This window comes from Muntiacus reevesi, chromosome 7 (assembly GCF_963930625.1).
Source record: "Muntiacus reevesi chromosome 7, mMunRee1.1, whole genome shotgun sequence".
In the NCBI taxonomy this organism is placed as follows: Eukaryota; Metazoa; Chordata; class Mammalia; order Artiodactyla; family Cervidae; genus Muntiacus; species Muntiacus reevesi.
Window position 1 is genome coordinate 98,071,353 of NC_089255.1, and position 21,641 is coordinate 98,092,993.

General features: G+C 55.0%; 1 protein-coding gene and 1 pseudogene across 6 annotated transcripts in view; one reads left to right on the forward strand and one right to left on the reverse strand.

Annotated features, from left to right (window-relative positions):
* The window catches only part of TTC7B (tetratricopeptide repeat domain 7B), a 266,980-nt gene that overhangs the window by 233,999 nt on the left and 11,340 nt on the right, over positions 1-21,641 (reverse strand). For all 6 annotated transcript variants that reach the window (XM_065941200.1, XM_065941203.1, XM_065941202.1 and 3 more), the window contains exons 2-3: positions 5,048-5,202; positions 379-547 (exon numbers count right to left, since the gene is read on the reverse strand). In XM_065941200.1, the coding sequence (XP_065797272.1) occupies positions 379-547; positions 5,048-5,202 (324 nt within the window). The remainder of the gene's footprint in view (positions 1-378; positions 548-5,047; positions 5,203-21,641) is intronic.
* On the forward strand, positions 8,045-8,663 carry LOC136172447 (ferritin light chain pseudogene; annotated as a pseudogene).

The following is a 21,641-nucleotide window of genomic DNA, read 5'->3' on the forward strand; positions in this document are numbered from 1 at the left end:
GAGCTAGTGGGGAAACCCTGTTTGTATGCTGTGAAGTGAAGTCACTCCTTGTGACTCTTTGAGACCCCATGGACTAGTTAGTCCACGGGACTCTCCAGGCCAGAGCCCTGGAGAGGCTAGCCTTTCCCTCCTCCAGGGGCCTTCCCAAGCCAGGGATCGAACCCAGGTCTCCCGCATCGCCAGCCGAGCCGCCAAGAGCGGTCCCTGCCTAAGCTGCAGATGAGTCATCAGGAGACCTGAGTGAACTATTTCCCTGCGAGGACAGCTGAGCAGCTGCAGCTCTGCGGAAACACCGCGTCGCCGGGCTGGGCATGACCCCGAGCCTGCGGTGGGGCAGCCCCGGCCGCCTCGGGAATGATGCCCGCCGAGCGGCCTCACCTTGGGTGGCGTAGGCGTCCGCGGCCATGCGCAGGCGGTACGGGGGCACGCCCGCCAGCGGCCAGTCCTCCAGGCCCGCGCGCGCGTAGAGGCCGAGCGCGCCTTCGTAGTCGCCTTCCACGTAGTGCAGCTTGGCCAGGACCAGACTGGACTCCTGGAGGAACTCTGACTGCAGGGGGGAGGAGAGAAAAGAAGCCGTCCTCAGGTGCACGCCTGGCACTCCCGCCGGGCCTGCGGCTCTCCAGCCCGGACCGCCGGCGAGCCTTCCCGGCCGCGCCGTCCACAGGGCCCCGGGCGGGAACGGCGCGCCCGGCCGGCGGCGGATGGTCTCCCCGCCCCGGGAATATCACCCCGCCATGGTCAGGGGCGGCCCCCGCACCGCCAACCCTTAAAAGCGGCGCCGCGGGAAAACGCCACCCACCCAGGCTGCAGGTAGGGGCCAGGCGGGCAGGTCTCCCGAGGCTGAGAGCAGACGCGGGCGCCTAGGGCCGGGAGGGCGGCGGCGTGGGCGGGGACTGGTGATGCTTACAGGCTCATTCTGGGGTGATGCAAATGTTCTAGAATTGACGGAGTATTTGCACAGCTCTGTGACTCTGCTGTGAAAGCGAAGTGCAAGTCGCTCAGCCGTGTCCCACTGTTTGTGACCCCATGGCCTATACAGGCCATGGAATTCTCCAGGCCAGAATACTGGAGTGGGTATCCGTTCCCTTCTCCAGGGGATCTTCCCAACCCAGGGATCAAACCCAGGTCTCCCGCATTCATTGCAGGCAGATTCTTTACCAGCTGAGCCACAAGCAAAGCCCAAGAGTACTGGAGTGGGTAGCCTATCCCTTCTCCAGTGGATCTTCCCGACCAGGAAGCAAACCAGGGTCTCCTGCATTGCAGGTGGATTTTTTTTTTAGTGACTCTATTAAAAACCATTAAATTGCACACCTTATTTTTTTTGCAATAGTAGAAGATACTTATCAGTTTTCACAATCAATACCCAGACAAAAAAATAAAAGGATCACTAAAATTGCAAGCCATAATGCAAACATGATTAATCTAACAGTGTAAAATAATTACATACAGTTTGAAGTGTTAAGTATAGTGATGTGGTAAGTGGAAGTGCATACATGCACATGTTTTCATCTACCCAGCCTGTCTTTGTCTTTTGGTTCGTGCCTTTAATCCTTTTACATTTAAGGTAATTATTGACATGTATGATCTTATTACCATTTTCCTAATTTTGGGGGGAGGTTTATGTCGGTCTTTTCCTTTTCTGGTGTCTCCTGCTTAGAGGTTTCTTTAGCATTTGTTGTAAAGCTGGTTTGCTGGTGCTCAATTCTTTTGCTTGTCTCTAAAGCTTCTGATTTCTCCGTCAAATCTGAACAAGGATTCTATGGCATGTGAATTATGTTTCAATAAAGCTGCTATAAAACAGGCTCCCCTCAGGCCTCAGGCCTGGGCCAAGGATGGAAGGAGTGCATTATGAACAAAACACGCAAGCGCCTGTCTCAACAAAGGCGGCTCCGTGGATGTCCTGGTGGGTTGAGCTCATGGCACTGGGGCTGTGCCACCGACTGCAGCCCAAATAACCCGAGGAGAGAGGCTTTCTAAACTGGTGTTAAGAACCGGACTTTCTTTCTTTCCAGGGACAAGCTTTTCTCGCTGAGCCATTCCAGCTGGTTATGGGGACTGAGCGGGTGCCTCCCGGAGGGTGCACGTTCGAGCTCTCCTCTGATGGGCTTGTCCTCCTCCCCATCAGAGAGGCTGGCTTCCCCGCCCACACGTGTGCCAGCCTCATCCTGGGCCCTTCCCCACCCCCACTTATCCCTGGGGAGAGGAGAGGCGACCCAGCCGTCTATGTAAGGAAACAGATCTATCACCCTCGCCTAGGCATCCTCCTTGGAACCCCAGCCACACAGGGCTCAGGTTTTCAGCTGAGGGACACACACCACGAAGCGGCACTGTCCCGTAACCTATGGCTGGGATGGGGTGGGCGATACATAGGTCACTGGCCAGAGTGTGGCGAAGCCAAGGTGGTCGACTTCCAGGCAGCCCTTGAAAGGGCTCGGGGGCAGCGCTGGAAAGGACACAGGGCAGACAGGGAGACTGATGGCAGCAAAGGGGTCTTAAGAGTGGCCCAAGCGAGTGACACCAATGCGCGGCGTCAGAGTTATATTTGGAAACAGAAAGAAATCAAAGCAGATTTGAGAAAACAGAAAAAGAGCTATGAAAAAAAGCATCCACCGCGGGGTTCTCCAGCAGGAGAGAGGGACAGGGCAGCCCTGGGTGTGGTGGAAAGGCTTCCCAGGGGTTCTGCCGTGCCCTCTCTCTCTCCCTGGAACTGAGAACCGCAGGCTGGAAAGCAAACTGAAGGGGGAGAGGAGGAGAGTTACTGTCTCCCGGGTCCAGAGCTTCAGCTTCGGGTGATGAAAAGCTTCCGAGGATGGGTGGTGGTGATGAGAATATGAACGCACTTAAAACCACTGAACTGGGACATCCCTGGCGGTTCAGTGGTTAAGACTTTGCTCCCCAGTACAGGGGGCGCAGGTTCGATCCCTGGTCGGGGAGCTAAGAACCCACATGCCTGGCGGCCAAAAACCAAAACATGAAACGGAAACAGTATTGTAACAAATTCAATAAAGACTTTAAAAGTGGTCCACATCAAAAAAAAAAAAAAAAAACTCTTTTAGCAAAATGAAAAATGAAGCCAGCGAACTATATGCTAAGAAACGGTTATAATGGTAAATTTCATGTTATTTATATTCTACTGCAAGAAAAAAAAGTTTAAAAAATTAAACCTGAAAAAAATTTTCCATTAATAATAACAAACTTGAAGGCCAGATGGCAAATATGAAGGAGCTTGAAGAAAATTCCCAATGATCGAGCGCAGTATGGAGGCGCAGCCTGGAGAGGCTTGCTGGGTGAGTGCAGAGGAGGAGACGGCTCAGCGCAGGCCCGGCGGGGGACCAGGAGCAGCCCCAGCCTCGGGGCCACCGCCCAGCCCGGGACGAGCACAACTTCCTCAGCTGGAGCCAGAGGCCAGCCCCCGGCTGCCCGTTCAGACTCTTTGCCCCCACAGTGCCCCTGCTGTGGTCTCTCCAGCCTTGGTGCACCTGTGTTTCGTGGGCACCTATGAGGTCGCTGGATGGCATCGCTGATTCAGTGGACGTGAACGTGGGCAAACTCCGGAAGCTAGGGCAGGACAGGGAGGCCTGGCGTGTTGCAGTCCATGGGGTCGCAGAGTCGGACACGACTGAGCGACTGAGCAGCAACATGTCTGCACCCGGCTTTGCCTAGCTCCCAGGCAGGAGACCCCGACCTTGAAGTCAAGCGGAGGGGAAGTTTCACATGGGCCAGCGGGAGTGGGCCGGTCTGCCCACGCAGAAGCAAGACGACTCTAGCATCTGCACAAGGCTTTCCTGCTCACGCTCAGCCGCATCGGGCTCTTTGCGACCCTTGGACTGTAGCCCGTGGGATTTTCCCGGCATGGTTTCCGCTGTCCCTGGGATTTTCCCATCGAGCATACTGCAGTGGACTGCCGTTTCCTGCTCCAGGGGAATCTTCCTGACCCAGAGGTGGAACCTGCGTTTTCGTGTCTCCGGCATGGCAGGCAGATTCTTTACCTGCTGAGTCATTGGGGAAACCCCGCTTTTGGCAATGGGAGAAAAATTCTATAGGCAGAATCAGGAAAACAGCAAAAACTGACATGTATCTAGAGCTATTCAATTGTGAAAGAATTTGTACACCTGAAACTCAAAACACCTTGAGCTAAGTGGGCTTACAGGAGAGAAATGTGAAGCTCAGAGAGGTTAAACAGCTTCCCAAAATCACATAGCTTATGACGTCACACTGGAAAGCAAACTCAGAAACCTAAGTTGAGATTCAATATTCTTGCTACCACACTGGCTTGTGAGGGATGAAGAGGACCCGGTGAAACAAAAAATTAATTTTTCCAGACGAAATGAAGGGAATTGGAAGTGGGACAGAACCTAGTCAGGGGCCCAGCCTAACCCCCGCCACTGGAAGGACCCCTGAGTGCCCGCGCCAGTTCCCTCCAACTAGACCCACCAGAGCCACTGGAACCACCTTCGGGAAGAACAACCGACGTGGAGACCCGTGTCCCTAAGTCTGAAGGAAAGTCCAAGAAGAGAGGAGGAAGAAGGAAAGAAGTCAGAGGTGTAAACGCTCACCTCACGGCAGGCTGGGCTGGGGAAGGGGCCGGGCTGAGGCGAGATGAAAGGCTTCCAGCAGGAGAGCCTCGAGAGAGGGCGGGGAGAGGGGACGCAGACGAGACGCAGAAACAGGGCCCATGAACCCAGGGCAGCCCCTCAAGCACGAGGGCCCTTGGTGGGCAGAGGGGGCTCCCGCCAGGGGCTCCCACAGCTCAGCTGCAGACTTCGGGCAGGGATCGTGCGCTAAGGGACCCCGGCACTAGGTCCTCTGCTTTCAGTGGGACGAAGCCAGGCTGAGCTCCGGGCCACACCTGACAGCTTTATCCCAGACCCCCGGGGAGAGCAGAGCCACTTCCAGCAGAACGTGGCCTCAGAGGCTGTCCTGGGAGAGAAGCCCGCGCCGAGTCCCCTCCTGAGAAGGGAAGCGGGCGGGGCGGGCGCCCTCCTGGCCACAGGCCCCGACTCAGTGGAGCCGGCGTCTCCCCCCTCCTCGCCCCCAGGCCCCGTACCTTGAGGTTCCCTCGGTCCAGGGCGGCGGTCAGATGCTTGCGGGCCTCCGTCAGCTGGGGCCGGGGGCCTCGGGGGCTGGCGCCCTGCCGCAGCGGGTGTTCCTTCAGGTACTGCTCCAGCTTGGCCTCCCCGAGGAGGAGCTCGGCCATGTCATCTGCGAGGAGCACAGGGAGAGGGTGAACGGGACGAGGGTGGTCTGCCTGCGGGGGAGCCCCAGGGCCCATCGCACAGTGAGTCCTCTTAATTAGTAGAGGAGGTGCCAGAAGATGGCAGCTCAAGCACTCGTTCTTCGCCCCATATTTACCGCGCTAGAAAGATTGGCTGTTGTTCAGTCGCTCAGGCGTGTCTGACTCTTTGGGACCCCATGGACTGCAGCACCCCAGGCTTCCCTGTCCTTCACCACCTCCCGGAGCTTGCTCAGACTCACGCCCATCGAGTCAGTGATGCCATCCAGCCAAAAGACAGATACACGTTAACATGGACAGACCTCAAGATCAGTAGGAAACATAAAGTTCCCTTATGATTTATTCAGTATGATCTTCCAAGACACACAGACCCAGTGCTCTGTATTTTCCAAAGACAATGCAGTGAAATCTAGCTCTTTTGTGGTCTACGGCCTTATATGTGGACAGAAGTTGGTAGAATGTCTTGTGTACTCAAGATTCTTAAAAGTTTTTATGAAAATGACCTGAACACATGCAGTCTGTTTCTGCCTAAAAGTCAAAGCTCTACAGACATGATATCTGGGAATGTTTGTATGAAGGTTCTCCTCCAAGAGTGTATTACTTACACTTCTAACTTTGTTAATGTCACTGTTGGCTTGTTAATTGGAATAAAAATCTCACTGTGAGAGCAGCTCTTTGGAATCCACACATCCAGATTGTTCTGAGAACACCCAGAAAAATTCATACCCCAGCCTGAACACGGTCTATTTTTTTCTGTGATGGAACAGAACATAATTGTATTAAAATATAAATGCAGTTTTCAAAGGCCTAGGAAAATATGCCTCAAGCTCAAACCCATGACAGGAGTTCTCTTTCACGGATCACAGCCTAGTTGTGGCAAAAAGGCTTATGTAACTCATGAAACTATGAACCATGCCATACAGGGCTACCCAACATGGACAGGTCATAGTGGAGAGTTCTGACAAAATGTGGTCCATGGGGGAAGGAATGGAAAACCACTCCAGCATTTCTGCCTCAAGAACCTCATGAACAGTATGAAAAAGCAAAAAGATATGACATGCGGAAGATGAGCCCCAGGTCAGAAGGTGTCCAATATGCTCCTGGGGAAGAGTGGAGAAGAAGTCTCAGAAAGAATGAAATGGCTTGGCCACAGCAGAAATGATGCACAGTTGTGGAAGTGTCTGGTGGTGAAACTAAAGTCCAAAGTTATAAAGAGCAATATTGCATAGGAACTTGGAATGTTAGGTCCAGGAATCAACATAAATCAGACGTGGTCAAGCAGGAGATGACAAGAGTGAACGTAGATATCTTAGGAATAAATGAACTAAAATGGACAGGAATGGGCGAATTTAATTCAGATCACCATTATATCTACCACCTTGGGCAAGAGTCCCTTGGAAGAAATGCAGTAGCCCTTTTAGTCAACAACAGACTCTGAAATGCAGTACTTGGGTGCAATCTCAAAATGATAGGATGATCTTGGATTGTTTCCAAGGCACATCATTCAACATCACAGTAATCCAAGTCTAAGGCCCAACCACTAATGCCAAAGAAGTTGAAGTTGATCAGTTCTATGAAGACCTACAAGACCTTCTAGAACTAACACCAAAAAAAAAATGTTCTTTACATCATAGGGAACCGGATTGCAAAAGTAGGAAGTCAAGAGATACCTGGAGCAACAGGCAAGTTTGGCCTTCAGAATGAAGCAAGGCAAAGGCTAACAGAGTTTTGTCAAGAGAACTCACTGGTCATAGCAAACACCTTTTTCCAACAACACAAAAGATGACTCTACACATGGACATCACCAAGTGGTCAATACTGAAATCAGATTGATTATATTCTTTGCAGCTGAAGATAGAGAAGCTCTGTAAAGTCGGCAAAAAAAAAAAAAGACCTGGAACTGACTGTGGCTCAGATCATGAGCTCCTTACTGCAAAATTCAGGCTTAAATTGAAGAATGTAGGAAAACCATTAGGTCATTCAGGTATGACCTAAATCCAATCCCTTATGATTTGTGGAGGTGATGAATAGATTCAAGGGATTAGATCTGATAGACAGAGAGCCTGAAGAACTATGGACAGAGGTTCACAACCTTGTACAAGAGGCAGAGACCAAAACCATTCAAGAAAAAGAAATGCAAGAAGGCAAAGTGGTTGTCTGAGGAGGCCTTATAAATATAGCTAAGAAAAGAAGAGCAAAAGGCAAAGGAAGAAAGGAAAGATACACCCCACTGAATGCAGAGAATAACAAAGAAAGGTGAGAAAGCCTTCTTAGGTGAACAATGCAATGAAATAGAGGAAAACAGCAGAATGTGAAAGACTAGAGATCTCTTCAAGAAAATTAGAAATACCAAGGGAACATTTCATTCAAGGATGGGCTCGATAAAGCACAGAAATGGTAAGGACCTAATACAAGCAGGAGAAATTAAGAAGAGAAGAAGGGGCAATAATACACAGAACTATACAAAAACAGTCTTAATGACCCCGATACCCACAATAGTGTGGTCCCTCACCTAGAACCAGACATCCTGGAGTGTGAAGTCAAGTGGGCCTCAGGAAGCATCACAACTAACCAAGTTAGTGGAGGCGATGGAATTTCAGTTTAGTTATCTAAAGTCCTAAAAGATGATGCTATTCAGTGCTGCAGCAGAAGTGCGCTCCGCGGCCCCACGGATCTGTCTCTTGCTTCAACAAGCATTCAACAGTGCTTGGGCAGAACAGACCCAGGGACGCCCCTTGCTCCAGCCTCCGACTGCCCTCCAACCTTTTTTCCAGTAGCAACCTCCGGAGTCAGCCACTCAGCTGTCCACGATCACCAGGACAATCCACCATTTTTTAACTCCTTATTACCGACCAATCATGAGCTCCCAGATTCATCAGAATTATTCTACCGAGGTGGAGGCCACCGTCAACCGCCTGGTTAACATGCACCTGCGGGCCTCCTACACCTACCTCTCTCTGGGCTTCTATTTCGACCGCGGCGATGTGGCTCTGGAGGGTGTGGGTCACTTTTTTCGCGAATTGGCCAAGGAGAAGCACAAGGGCGCAGAGCGTCTCTTGAAACTGCAAAACCAGTGTGGCGGCCGCGCCCTCTTCCTGGACGTGCAGAAGCCATCTCAAGATGAGCGGGGTAAAACCCAGGATGCTATGGAAGCCGCCCTTCTCGTAGAGAAGAACCTGAATCAAGCCCTGTTGGATCTGCATGGCCTGGCTTCTGCCTGAGGAGACCCCCACATCTGTGATTTCCTGGAGAACCACCTCCTAGATGAGGAAGTGAAACTCATCAAGAAGATGGGTGACCACCTGACCAACCTCCGCAGGCTGGCTGGTCCCCAGGCTGGGTTGGGCGAGTATCTGTTCGAGAGGCTCACCCTCAAGCTCGACTAGGAGCTTCTGGAGACCAGTGGCCTTTGAAGAACCCACCTGACATCAGGGCTGCCTGAAGCCCCTCTCTGCAGCCACTAGGCAGCTTTTTAACATCCTGGAGCCCTCTCTCAAGCCTTGGACCAAATGGAAACAATAAAGCTTTTTGCAGGAAAATAAATAAATAAATAAATAAAGTGCTGCAGCTCAATATGTCAACAAATTTGGAAAACTCAGCAATGGCCACAGAACTGGAAAAGGTCAGCTTTCATTCCAATCCCAAAGAAAGGCAATCCCAAAGAATGCTCAAACTACTGCACAATTGCGCTCATCTCACACACTAGCAAGGTCATGCTCAAAATCCTTCAAGTCAGGCTTTAGCAATATGTGAACCAAGAACTTCCAAATGTACAAGCTAGATTTAGAAAAGGGTTAGTCAAATTGCCAATATTTGTTGGATCACAGAGAAAGGAAAGGAATTCCAGAAAAACATTTATTTCTGCTTCATTGACTATGCTAAAACCTTTGACTGTATGGATCAGAACAAACTGTGGAAAATTCTGAAAGAAATGGGAATACCACACCACATGACCTGTCTCCTGAGAAATCTGTATTGTGGGTCAAGAAACATCAGTAAGAACCAGACATGGAACAAGTTCCACATTGGAAAGGAGTATGTCAAGGCTGTATATTGTCACCCTGCTTGTTTAACTTATATGCAGAGTACATTATGAGAAATGGTGGTCTGGATGAACCACAAGCTGGAATCAAGACTGCTGGGAGAAATATCAATAACCTCAGTTATGCAGATGACACCACCCTTATGGCAGAAAGCAAGGAGGAACTAAACAGCCTCTTGATGAAAGTGAGAGGAGAGTGAAAAAGTTGGCTTAAAGCTCAACATTCAGAAAACTAAGATCATGGCATCCAGTCCCATCACTTCAAGGCAAATAGATGGGGAAACAGTGGAAACAGTGAGAGACTTTACTTTTTTGGGGCTCCAAAATCACTGCAGATGGTGACTGCAGCCATGAAATTAAAAGACACTTGCTCCTTAGAAGGAAAGCTATGACAAATCTAGACAGCTTATTAAAAAGCAGAGACATCACTTCACCAACAAAGGTCCGTCTAGTCAAGGCCATGGTTTTTCCAGTGGTCATGTATGGATGTGAGAGTTGGACTATAAAGAAAGCTGAGCACCGAAGAATTGATGCTTTTGAACTATGGTGTTGGAGAAGACTCTTGAGAGTCCCTTGGACTGCAAGGAGATCCAACCAGTCCATCCTAAAGGAGATCAGTCCTGAATATTCATTGGAAGGACTGATGCTGAAGCTGAAACTCCAGTACTTTGGCCCCTTGATGCGAAGAGCTGACTCATTGGAAAAGACCCTGATGCTGGGAAAGACTGAAGGTAAAAGAGGAAGAGGGCAGGAAAGGATGAGATGACTGGATGGCATCACCGACTCAATGGACATGAGTCTAAGCACACCCTGGGGCAGGGAAAGACCGGGGAGCCTGGTGGGTACAGTCCATGGGGTGGCACAGAGTTGTCACCAGTCAGCAACTGAACAACAACAAAATTAACCAAAATATAGATACATATATATCACAGAGGACCCGCTGAGATTTGGAGAATTAGGTCTACGAGCTGCAGCGAGAGCCTTTCCAAGTCCTCTGGTCAGTGACCCAAAGCTGCTGAATTGCTGGTTCTCAGCAGCGCCTCTGTCTTGCCCTGGGGAGCTGATTCTAGAGACGAGACTGAGGGCCTGGGAGGAGCCAAGCATCACCAAACAGGGCTGAGTGACACAGTATCGTCCAGGCGTCTGAGAAGAGAAAGCGATTCCTGACACCAGGCAGGCCCGGGGCTGCGACAACGCCAGGACCGTGAGGCCGTGTGCGCATGGGGCCGGGCGCAGAGAATGGCCGGGGCAGAGAGTGGGGCCCGGGGCAGAGAGCGGGGGCCGGGCAGAGAGCGGGGCCAGGGGCAGAGAGCAGGGCCCTGGGCAGAGAGCGGGGGCCGGGGAAGAGAGCGGGGCCCGGGCAGAGAGCGGGGGCCGGGGCAGAGAGCGGGGGCCGGGGCAGAGAGCGTGGCCCTGGGCAGAGAGCGGGGGCCGGGGCAGAGAGCGTGGCCCTGGGCAGAGAGCGGGCCCAGGGCAGAGAGCGGGGACAGGGGCAGAGAGCGGGCCCAGGGCAGAGAGCGGGGACAGGGGCAGAGAGCGGGGACAGGGGCAGAGAGCGGGGGCAGGGGCAGAGAGCGGGGCCGGGGCAGAGAGCGGGGCCCGGGGCAGAGAGCGGGCCCCGGGGCAGAGAGCGGGGACAGGGGCAGAGAGCGGGGACAGGGGCAGAGAGCGGGGGCCGGGGCAGAGAGCGGGGCCGGGGCAGAGAGCGGGGCCCTGGGCAGAGAGCGGGGGCAGGGGCAGAGAGCGGGGCCGGGGCAGAGAGCGGGCCCAGGGCAGAGAGCGGGCCCTGGGCAGAGAGCGGGCCCAGGGCAGAGAGCGGGCCCAGGGCAGAGAGCGGGGACAGGGGCAGAGAGCGGGGCCGGGCAGAGAGCGGGCCCAGGGCAGAGAGCGGGGTCCGGGGCAGAGAGCGGGCCCTGGGCAGAGAGCGGGGCCGGGGCAGAGAGCGGGCCCTGGGCAGAGAGCGGGCCCAGGGCAGAGAGCGGGCCCTGGGCAGAGAGCGGGGCCGGGGCAGAGAGCGGGCCCTGGGCAGAGAGCGGGCCCTGGGCAGAGAGCGGGGCCGGGGCAGAGAGCGGGCCCTGGGCAGAGAGCGGGCCCAGGGCAGAGAGCGGGGCCCAGGGCAGAGAGCGGGCCCTGGGCAGAGAGCGGGGGCCGGGGCAGAGAGCGGGGCCCAGGGCAGAGAGCGGGGCCCCGGGCGCCGAGCAGCCCAACAGCCGCCAGACACGGAGCAGCGGCGCTTCCTCCAGGAAGTGTGAGCCTCCTGAGAAAGAACCCGGACTCAGGGGTGAAGGACAGGCAGGCAGAGGCCAGAGGGTGAGCATCAGAGCTTCCACCTACAGAAATACTGAAAGCGTGGGAAAATCACAGGCTAGAACGCGGCTATTATAAGCTAATACAATGCAAAAACTGCATGTCAAAAACTGGGAGGAACTTCAGGGGGCCATGCCCTCATTTTTCAAAACTCTAATACATGTTAAAGAAAAAAACATGACTCTGATATTTTTATAAGGTGTCAAGGATCTCTTTTATTTAATCTTTTTTTCTTTTTTTGGCCAGACCCCGCAGCTTGCAGGATCTTAATTCCCTGACCAGAGTTCGAACTGGCAGCTCCTGCAATAGAAGCATGTAGTCTCAACCGCTGGACTGCCAAGGAAGTCCCAACATCAGACTTTTTAAAGCTTTATTGGACTCTTTAGGAACTGATGTCAAGAAGTGAAGCATTTATTTGGAGCGCTACAATTCCTTCAGTTTGTTCGTTCCATGAGTGTTTATTACTAGTTTATTTTCTAAACAGAGCACTGCTATCCAACAGAAACATGTGCAAGCTGCATGTTACTTTAAAATTTTTAGTAGCTATATTAAAAGAGAAAAAAGAAACAAGTGAAGTTAATTTTAATAATATATTTTGTTTAACTCAGTATATCTAAAATATTATCAATTAAACAAGTAATCAGTATTTTAAAGTTGAGATATTTTTACATCCTTTTTCATATTAATTTTTCTAAATTTGTACTTATAGAACATCTTAATTCACACCTACTATGATTCAAGAAGCCAAGGAGCTACATGTGGTTAGTGGCTACTGAACAGGAGTAATGAGCACGATTTATAAAAGGATGTCTGCTCCTCTTTAAATCAGTCTATGCTCCTAGAGAGATGTCTAGAATGATTATCACTGGAGTAAATGGTAGGAATCTCTGAATGATAACATTTGGGATAATTTTTAAGCTCTCATCTTTACAGTTTGAATTCTTTCTATTGAGCAGAATCATTTCCTATTACTTTTAGAAAAAATTAATTCTATAAAATATAGAAAAATATGTCACGATATTAATAGTACTTATTTCTGAGAGGTAAAACTATCAGCATACATTGAATTTCTTTACTGCATACTTTAAGTTTCTAAGAAATAAAAAAGTAAAATGGGATTCAGAGTCCTAGATTTAAATCTGTGTGTCACCCCGTGACTCTGGCCCTGGGATTTAATCTCAGCAGTGGGGGGAAGGTAATTCTAAGAAAGGCTCTGACACGTAAGTCGAGGACCCTCTCTGCGCCGCCCCACCCTGCCCCGGTCACCAGGCTCACCCCCTGCTGCTGCCCTCTGGCCGAGCCTCTGGAAACAGCACCCGGAGCAGAATCCCCGGGCCGGAGAGCAGACCGGACAAGAGACCGCGGCCTGGCTGCCTGCGCCTCTTTCTAGGTGTGGGCCCGGGGCACCTTAGCTCACTTCTCGAAGCATCTGTTTCCCCCACGGATGAAACGGGGGCCACACTGCGACCCCAGCAGGGCTGCAGGACGGAGCCGATGGGCGCTCAGGAGGGGCGGCAGCGGCCTGCAGGACCACCGCGCTCAGCTGGGCCTCGGAGGAGGAGCGGCCCGGGCTGGCGGACAAGAGGGGGAGGACGGGCCAGGCGAGGGGACAGCCTTCCCAAGAAAGGTGCAGGCCAGCTGACTTTGCCTTGAGCAAAGTGCCCAGGGAACGGGGTGGTGAGTGAGGAGACCAGCTGGGCTCAGAACTCAGAGCCTCCCGGTGCCCACTCCCCAACCCCACCACCGCGGGCGACGTCCAAACCCTTCAGCCTGAAACACAGCCCGGCACGTTCTCCCCACAACCAGCTGGGCTCGGTCCTCAGGCCGTCGGGGGCTCTGGGTGCTGAGAAGGCGCTGGCGGCGCCTCGTCCCTGCTGACCTCCTCCAAGGCCCCGCCCAAGCCTCCCCAGCTGCCCGGGCTCTCCTGGACCACTGGAGAGGCTTGCAGGAAGAACCCGCAGTAAGTGGTGAAGTAACTCAGTAAGGTCAGAGGCATGTGGACCGCCCCCTCGGAGGCGGCCTGTCCCTGCCTTTGGCAGCGTCTGCCAGGCACCCCCGAATACTCGGCCTCCCCTCCTTCCTGTAGGATCAGAGTGACCGGGGCTCACCAGTGCACACAGCTTCCCAGGCTGCAGGGAGCTGCTGTGTGGGCAGTGACGGCTGCCAGGACGCTCGAGCATCACGGCCGGGCCCGAGAGGGGACGAGCTTGCGTCCAGGCCCGCAGCGACCCCACCGGCGGCGCCGAAGGGAGACGGGCACCTGGCCCAGAGCGGCAGGCAGAGCCGCTTCTGCGGGTGGCGTTGGCAAGGCACAGGGAGCCTCGGTCCCCGACGCCCACGGCGGCCACCGAGGCCTGGACGCTGCCCACGACCAGCCGGGACACGAGAGAGAGACGTTAACTTTCGCCTTGTTCTGCTTCCGTCACTGTTACTCTGACCTTTGTTACAGCGGCCAGACTTAGATCCCAACTAGATCTCCCAAACACAGAACAGGCTTTCTGTTGAGAACCATCTGAGAAAACGTGGCCACATCCACCCCCAGGTTGACTGCTTTCTAAACAGCACTCCACAGAACCCAGCGAGGGCTCCGGGAGGACCCTTGACTCTTCACCTCTCCTGTTTCGTGGGTCTAGACTTCCCTGTGCTTGTGCTTGCTTGGTTGCTCAGTCACGTCCGACTCTGCAACTCTCTGGACTCTAGCCCACCTGGCTGTAATCTGTCCATGGGATTTTTCAGGCAAGAATCCTGGAGGGGGTTGCCCTCTCCTCCTCCAGGGGATCTTCCCAACCCAAGGATGGAACCCCATTGCGGGCAGATTCTTTACCCACTGAACCACTGGAGAAGTCCCTTTGACTTCCAAGGCTTTTGCAAAAATGTTTCTATAAACAGAGAGCTGACAGCTGAGGAGGGGGTAAAACTAGCCCCCAGTGCTGGCTGGGGTCTGCGTCCTTCGCATTCACTGATCTCCTGACCCTAGGGCAAGTCAGCAGTCTCGATGCAAGGTGTGAAGAGAGCCCCACGCTCCAGAGCAGCAAGGAGGGGCCCTGGCAGGGGTTTAACTGAGGGGAGAGGCTGGGGGGTCAGCAACCAGGGCTGGGGGGTCTCTCCTTGGAGGTGTGGGACTCTCTTCCAAGCTCAGTGATTGTTGGAAAAATTTCAGTTTCTTGTATTGGAGCATTAAGAACTTCATCACCCAGAAGCCACCTGCCAATCCCTGGCAAGTGGTCTCTTTCCTTAGAATTCCAAGACAGCGTCCCTTATCTCAGGCTTCCCAGGTGGCGCTAGTGGTAAAGAACCCGCCCGGCAATGCAGGAGACAAAAGAGACGAGGGTTCAATCCCTGGGTCGGGAAGATCCCCTGGAAGAGGTCCCGGTAACCCACTCCAGTATTCTTGCCTGGAGAATCCCATGGACAGAGGGGTCTGGCGGGCTACAGTCCATGGGGTCACAGAGAGTCAGACACGAATGAAGTAACTGAACATGCATGCATGTCCCTTTTCTCATGGAGGTCCTGATCCTTCAAGACCATTGAAGGAGTGGGTTCCAACAAAGGTGTGTGCAGCCCTGGCTGGGTGGAGGAGGAGATGAAGCCTTCACCAAGTGTATTACGGGCATTTATTTGCAAGGAGGAAAATGTGTGGAAAGGCATTCTGGGCAGAAGGAACAGAATATGCAAAGGCACAACATGGATGAGCTGCTTAGGGAAACTCCAAGAGCTGAACCATGAAAGGAGGGGAGGGGGGAGGGGGGGAGAGGAGAGGGAGGCGGGGGGGGGGAGGGGAGAGCATCTCATGTCAGGTAGGCGAGGATCAGAGCCTCAGTTCTAGAAGGAGCTGCACATCCTGGGGAAAGAGGAAAACCCAATTTGAAAGGTAGCACGGTGGCTACAAAATCATTATGAAATTTTAAAATTTTCAGGTTATAATTAATCTCCTGAGCATATTTAAGCTTTCTCGGCTTCCCTCCCAAAAAGGTGAGTTCCCTGCCACTCACTCTCCCCATGAGGAAGGCAGAAATCTTGCAAGTATCAACCAGCTCGTGCTGGAGAAATTATGCAGAAATTACGAGGCCAGAGGCTGCAAGGTTCAGTCCTAGTGATGGAGGAGGCTCCCGCCTGCTGGCCGAAGACCCAGGGCTTCCCGATCAGAATCCACTATCGACAAAGGAAACAGCCCGCCCTGACCCAGCGGTCATGGCCCAGCGGTGCGCCCTGCTGCACGCCAGGGCGACGATGCACAAGGGAGAAAGGCACCTCGGGCACACAAGAAGGTTAATCCCCACTGGACTGAAGACCTAAGTACAGAATGCAGGAGGGTCAAAGTGTCAAACACAGACTTTCCCTTCCAGACAAGATGGGCAAAATTTACCCTTCATCTGAAAAAAACACAAAATCAAGATAGTTTACATTAAAAAAAAAAAAGTTTTCGAGACACTGGACATCAGGCAACAAGAGGAAAGTGATCCCCGAGGACTGGACAGCAAGCAAGGTGCTCCCCACGGCTGCCTGGAGAACCTCCCAGCAGCGACTCGGAATCCTGATCCCGAAAGACTTCCGTCCGCTCCTCCACCTGCCACTCACACCGCGAGCGCGGGCGGGGCAGCGGGTCTGCAGAGCGGGCTGGGGCGGGCTCCCGGCGTGCTCCCCAGGGCGTGCTCCCGGGGCGTGCTCCCGGGGCGTGCTCCCCAGGGCGTGCTCCCGGGCGGGGAGCTCAGGAGGCAACGTGAGAAACAGCCTCGCCTCGGGCGCCCCGGGCCTGACGCCCCGCTCCTCCCCTCCCAGCTTTGCGGCACTGGGCCGGTTACTAGCCTCTCTGAGCCCCAGTTTCCTCACCTTGGCGACTGTGAGGACTAGAGATAATGTGTGTGATGCATGCAGTGCCGAGCCGGTGCTGACAAGTGTCTGTTACTAGCTCTAGTTTTTTCCATTTATTTAGGACTTACTATTTCCCGGAATGGTCACGTTGGATCCACCGGGGCCGCAGAGCTCCCCGAGACACAGTCCCTGCGCCCCGGAGGCCCAGGGTCCAGCCGGCGAGGCGGGCGCAGAGCAGCGTCCGACACCGGCCCGGCCGCCCCGCGCGCACCAAACGCCGGACGGTCCTGAGAGGAGCCCCCGAGCCCATCTGTCCTGGAGCCGCCGGGCCTGCCGGGCGTCCCGGCACAGACCGAGTGGACGTCTGCTGCGGGCGCAGGGCCGCTTCCTCCCCGGCCCTGGCCGAGGTTTCCAGGTCCTCTCCGGCCCCCGGGAGTCTCGGATGACCAACGGGAGGGGCTCAGGGGCCAGGGGTCCGGGTCGCCTTTCCCGCGGGGGGCGTGAGGGGTTTGAGGAGGCGGAAACCGGCTCCCCAGTGACATAAACAGAAGCCTGAAGCCAGACAGAGGCCATTCCCCAGGGCCCTCACAGGAAAAAGCCTGGGGACTTGGCGCTGGGGGGGTTCTGGTTCTGAACAGCCCACGACCTGGGCGGCCTCAGCCCCGACCCGGGGAGCCAGGCAGCCCTGCCCCTCCCTCACCGCGTCCCCCTGCAGGTGAACAGCTGCACCCAGAGATTTGATCCGTCGGGACGAAGACATCAGCTTTCCACCCTGCTCCACGGAGCACTTTATATCAATGCAAAAAATCTCAACCGTTCGGTTTCTATGTCAATAGAAAGGCATTAGATCTATTCAAACGACTCCTGCTGTGACTCAGATCCAAGAGGAAAAGCCAACCCCCATCGAAGGAGGAACTGGTTTGTCCCCTTTGTTGCTCGGCAGAGACGGCCCCGCTCCCCACCTCTCAGCCTCCATGTGACCTCATGAACTCCAGCCCCTCGCAGTGGCCTCCTGTAAACTACAGGGACCTTAGTGCTCGCTGCATCTGTGACCCTCCTGCCAAATCTGTGAACGGGAAAACCGAGGCCATCAGACAGTGCTGGGGGAGTAGAAACTGATGTGAGTGTCTACAGAGAGCAATTCAGCAGCACCTACAACCTGGAAAACAACGTGCGTTCCTGCAGCCCCCGGCCCAGAAACTCCAGCTCTGGAAACTCTCTAAACCCCCGGCCCAGAAACTCCAGCTCTAGAAACCCTCCCTTGGATGCACGCACTTGAGCACAAAGAGGCCCGTACAAGAATGCTTACTACCACCGGCTTTAATGGCAAAGGACGGAAGTGACAGGGGTCCTGTTAAATGAATGGCGCTGGCCCCAGGCAGTGGGACAGCCATCCAGTAAACAAAGGGAACAGATGCAAACACCGCTCTGCCGTAGCAGGATTGCACAAACAGCCCCAGGTCCTTCCTCATGCCTGAGTCTACACGCTTCCTGGCCTTTTGGGTGGACCCGGGCACGGCCACCCAACTCGCTCCAACTGACATGACAGGAGCCAGTGCGATGCACAGAAGCTCACGAGGGGCTTACTCGCTTCCACCTCCATCTTGCTGCGACACAATCACTGGCAGAATGTGGTGGTGTGGACCCAGGAGGCTGCACGGCCACAGGCAACAGCGTCCCTGAGCTGGCCCCCGGCCGCTGAGGCAGGAGCAAGCTTTGGCAAGCCCAGGGTCATGAAAAATAACGAAAGGGGTTGTTTTAAGACACTGAGCATTCCACTGGTTTGTCACACGGTAACAGATAACAGCTCAAAGACAGACACAACCACTGTGTGTGAGCGCCGGGGGACAGCAGACGCTCTGATAAACACGCGGGTACACGGGGCGCCTCTGACGGGGACCCCCAGGGCCCCGGGTGCGGCCGTGTTGGGGGCAGCGAGTGAGAGGACGGGGAGACACGCAGGGAAGCAGCCGCTTGCACTGTGTCCCCTCTGAACTATTTGACTTTAAGGACCACTCACATCTGTCATCCACATCGGTCATTTCAAACAAAAACTCACGGCCGTATTACACGGAGCTCTGAATCGAGAGCGGCGGGTCCGGTCACCCACGGAGGGGCTCCCCGACCTCGTGCACCAGCGGAGAAGCACCGCAGATGCCTCGAGTCCGCAGCTGTGAGAGGCGGTCTCCCCCTCTCCCCGGCCACCAGCCCCTCACACACTCACTCCAGCATCCTTCCGGGGCCCCGACTCCCCAGGGGCGCCTGACGGCTGGGCCTGCCTCCCTCTCCGCCAGAGCCCCAGGCAGTGTCTGAGTGCCGTTCGGGGTCCCCTGAGAGAAGCCCCCCAGCTCCCGAAGCTGAAGGCGTTTCTCATAGGACCCCGGGTGTGCGCTGAGCTCACACCAGCCGGTGCATGGGGCAGGCCACGAGACGGGAGACGCCTCCGCCCCGGAGAGCGGCCGTGTCTGCACAGAGCAGACGAGACAAACCAGAGAAAGTCTGGCTGGCGGTGAGAGGTGGGCAGAGAGACGGCCACCCGAAACCAGGGCACAGCAGGAGCCCCGGAAAAGCGGACACCTGGCGTGAACAACGGGAAGCCCACCATGCAGATGGCTGAGGGGACTGCACCCTCAGGAGCCTGCAAGGGCCCTGGGCGAGGACACAGCTGGTGTGTTCTAGAAAGAGCAAGAAGCCGTGCGCTGCAGCAGAGGGCATAGATCGGGTGGTGAGAGGCAGAGACGGACGTCCTCGGAGGCTGGTGAGGTCCTGGCCTTCACTCTGGTGTCGCTGGAAGGCTTTGGGGTGTGGGGCGGGGGCAGGGGGTGGTCAACAGGCAGGTAAAGTGATCTGATGCAGGTTTGAAAAGATCCTCTGTCTGCTGTGTGGAGGGTGAGCGTGGGGTTGGAGCACAGTGGAGGCAAAGGCAGAACAGCTTAGATGGTTAACTGTGGCCGTCGGGTGAGAGGGTTCACGCCCCCGGACAAGGGACAAGCAATGAGAAACACCACGAAAAGGGAGAAATACTCGCGCGAGGTGTGATTTGGAGGTAAAGTAAGCCAGACTAACTAACGGAAAGGACTGGACGTACAGCAGAGAGGACAGGAGCCCCCACCGCAATGAAGCCAGTGCGTGCTAACTTCTGGAGTCTATGGAATGTCAGCGTGCGTGGCAGAGGGGACTTTGCAGATGTGGTTAAGTTAAGGACCCTGAGATAGGAGGATTATCCTGGATCACCGGGGGGCGTCCTTGGGAGAGGGAGGCAGGCGGGTCAGAGTCAGAGGGAGACGTGCCGACCAGTGCAGAGACGGAGGGGCTGCAGGACACTGAACCACTGGTTTCAAGGCGGAGGTGGGGCCCCGAGCCAGGAGCGTGGCAGGCTGCAGAGGCTGGGGGCGGCAGGACAGGGCTCCTCCCGGGGCTCCCAGAAGGGACACGGCCCCGGGCACGGCTTCTGGCCTGAGGGGACCCATCCCCTGCTTCTGACCTCCAGAACCGTGAAAGAACAGACGTGCACGGACTGATGTCGGGACATCTGTGACAACTCATTACAGCAGCAACAGGAAGTAACACGCGAGGGTTGAGGGAAGGAAAGGAAAGGATTCGAGATCATCTCTAGATTTTAGATGGCATGGTAAAGCGGACCGTGGTACCACTTTGCGTTTACTGAGTAAGGAAGAACATTCCCACGAGCTCTGTGTTAACCAGGCCAAAGGACGTTTGATATCCAAGTAGAGAAATCAAGCCAGCAGATGAAGGAACGGGGCTGAGGCTGAGCAGGAAGGCCCAGGAAAGAGACCAAGACAGAAGTCACTGGGAGGAGGTTGGGTGGGTCAGCGCAGCCGGAATTCAGGAAGACGAGAGCATCAACATAACCACCACATTCAGCCACATGGAGGCAACACTGGGAGGCGACCTTGACACGAGACGGCTCGGGGAGCCAGGGCGGGCAGAGCAGACGGGGAAGGGCTGTGACCAGACAGCGATGAGAGGGCGGCTCTGACCGTGAAGTCGGGGGGCAGGTGCATCCCACAGAGCACGGTCCAGAGGAGCAGAGGGAGAGAAGACGGGCCCGGGGGGGCAGAGAGACGCCTGCAGGGGCCGGTCGGGGGGCAGGGGCTCGGGGCAGAGGCCGGTCTGGGGGGCATGGGCGGGAGGGGGCTCGGGGCAGGGGCAAGGGGGCTGCAGGCCTTGGAAGGAACGGGGTCCGCGACACCAGGAAGGAAGGAAGTGGGTCACCTTGCAGGAGACCAGCAGGTCCCCCACTCATTTCTGTTTCCTCAACAAGAATGAGGCCAGGCCAGGAGCGAGGGACAGAGCAGCCTGGCGGGCTGCATGCCACGGGGTCCCCGGGAGTCAGATGTGACTCGGCAGCTGAACAGCAGGATCGAGGAGCGGCAGCGTGGCCTTCCGAGGCCGCTCAGGGTCCAAGCAGAGGAGAGCGCGCCTGGGGGACATGTGCGGAGGGGAGGCAGAGCTTCTGCTGCAGGAGGGCAGTGCCTCTGAGGCCACCGGCCACCAAGCCACGTTGTCAGCAAGGCCAGGGCGTTTCTTGGCCAGACCCGTGGGAAGGTGGGGCTGGGTCGAACCAGCGCGGTGGGGAAGAGAAGGGCACACCCCTCAACTAGAAAACACGGATCGGATGCCCTGACCTGTTTCAGATCCAAGTCGGATCATGTCATGTGGCTGCTGTTCAGTCGCCCAGTCGTGTCCCACTCTTTGCGACCCCATGAACTGCAGCACGCCAGGCCTCCCTGTCCATCACCATCTCCCAGAGTTTGCCCAAGTTCATGTTCATTGCATCGGTGATGCCGTCCAGCCGTCTAATCCTCTGACGCCCTCTTCTCCTTCTGCCCTCGATCTTTCCCAGCATCAGAGACTTTTCCAGTGAGTCATCTGTTCGCATCAGATGACCAAAATACTGGAGCTTCAGCTTCAGCATCAGTCCTTCCAGTGAATATTCAGAGTTGATCTCCCTTAAGATTGACTGGTTTGACAAGGAGCTGCTGTCCAAGGGGCTTTCAGGAGTCTTCTCCAGCACCACAGGTCGAAGGCATCAATTCTTTGGTGCTCTCCTTCTTTATGGTCCAGCTCTCACAATCATATGTGACCACGGGGAAGACCATAGCCTTGACTATGCAGACCTCTTCGCAGGGTAATGTCTCTGCTTCTCAACACACTGTCTAGGTTTGTCATCACTTCCCTGCCAAGAAGCAATCGTCTTCTAATTTCAGGGCTGCAGTCACCGTC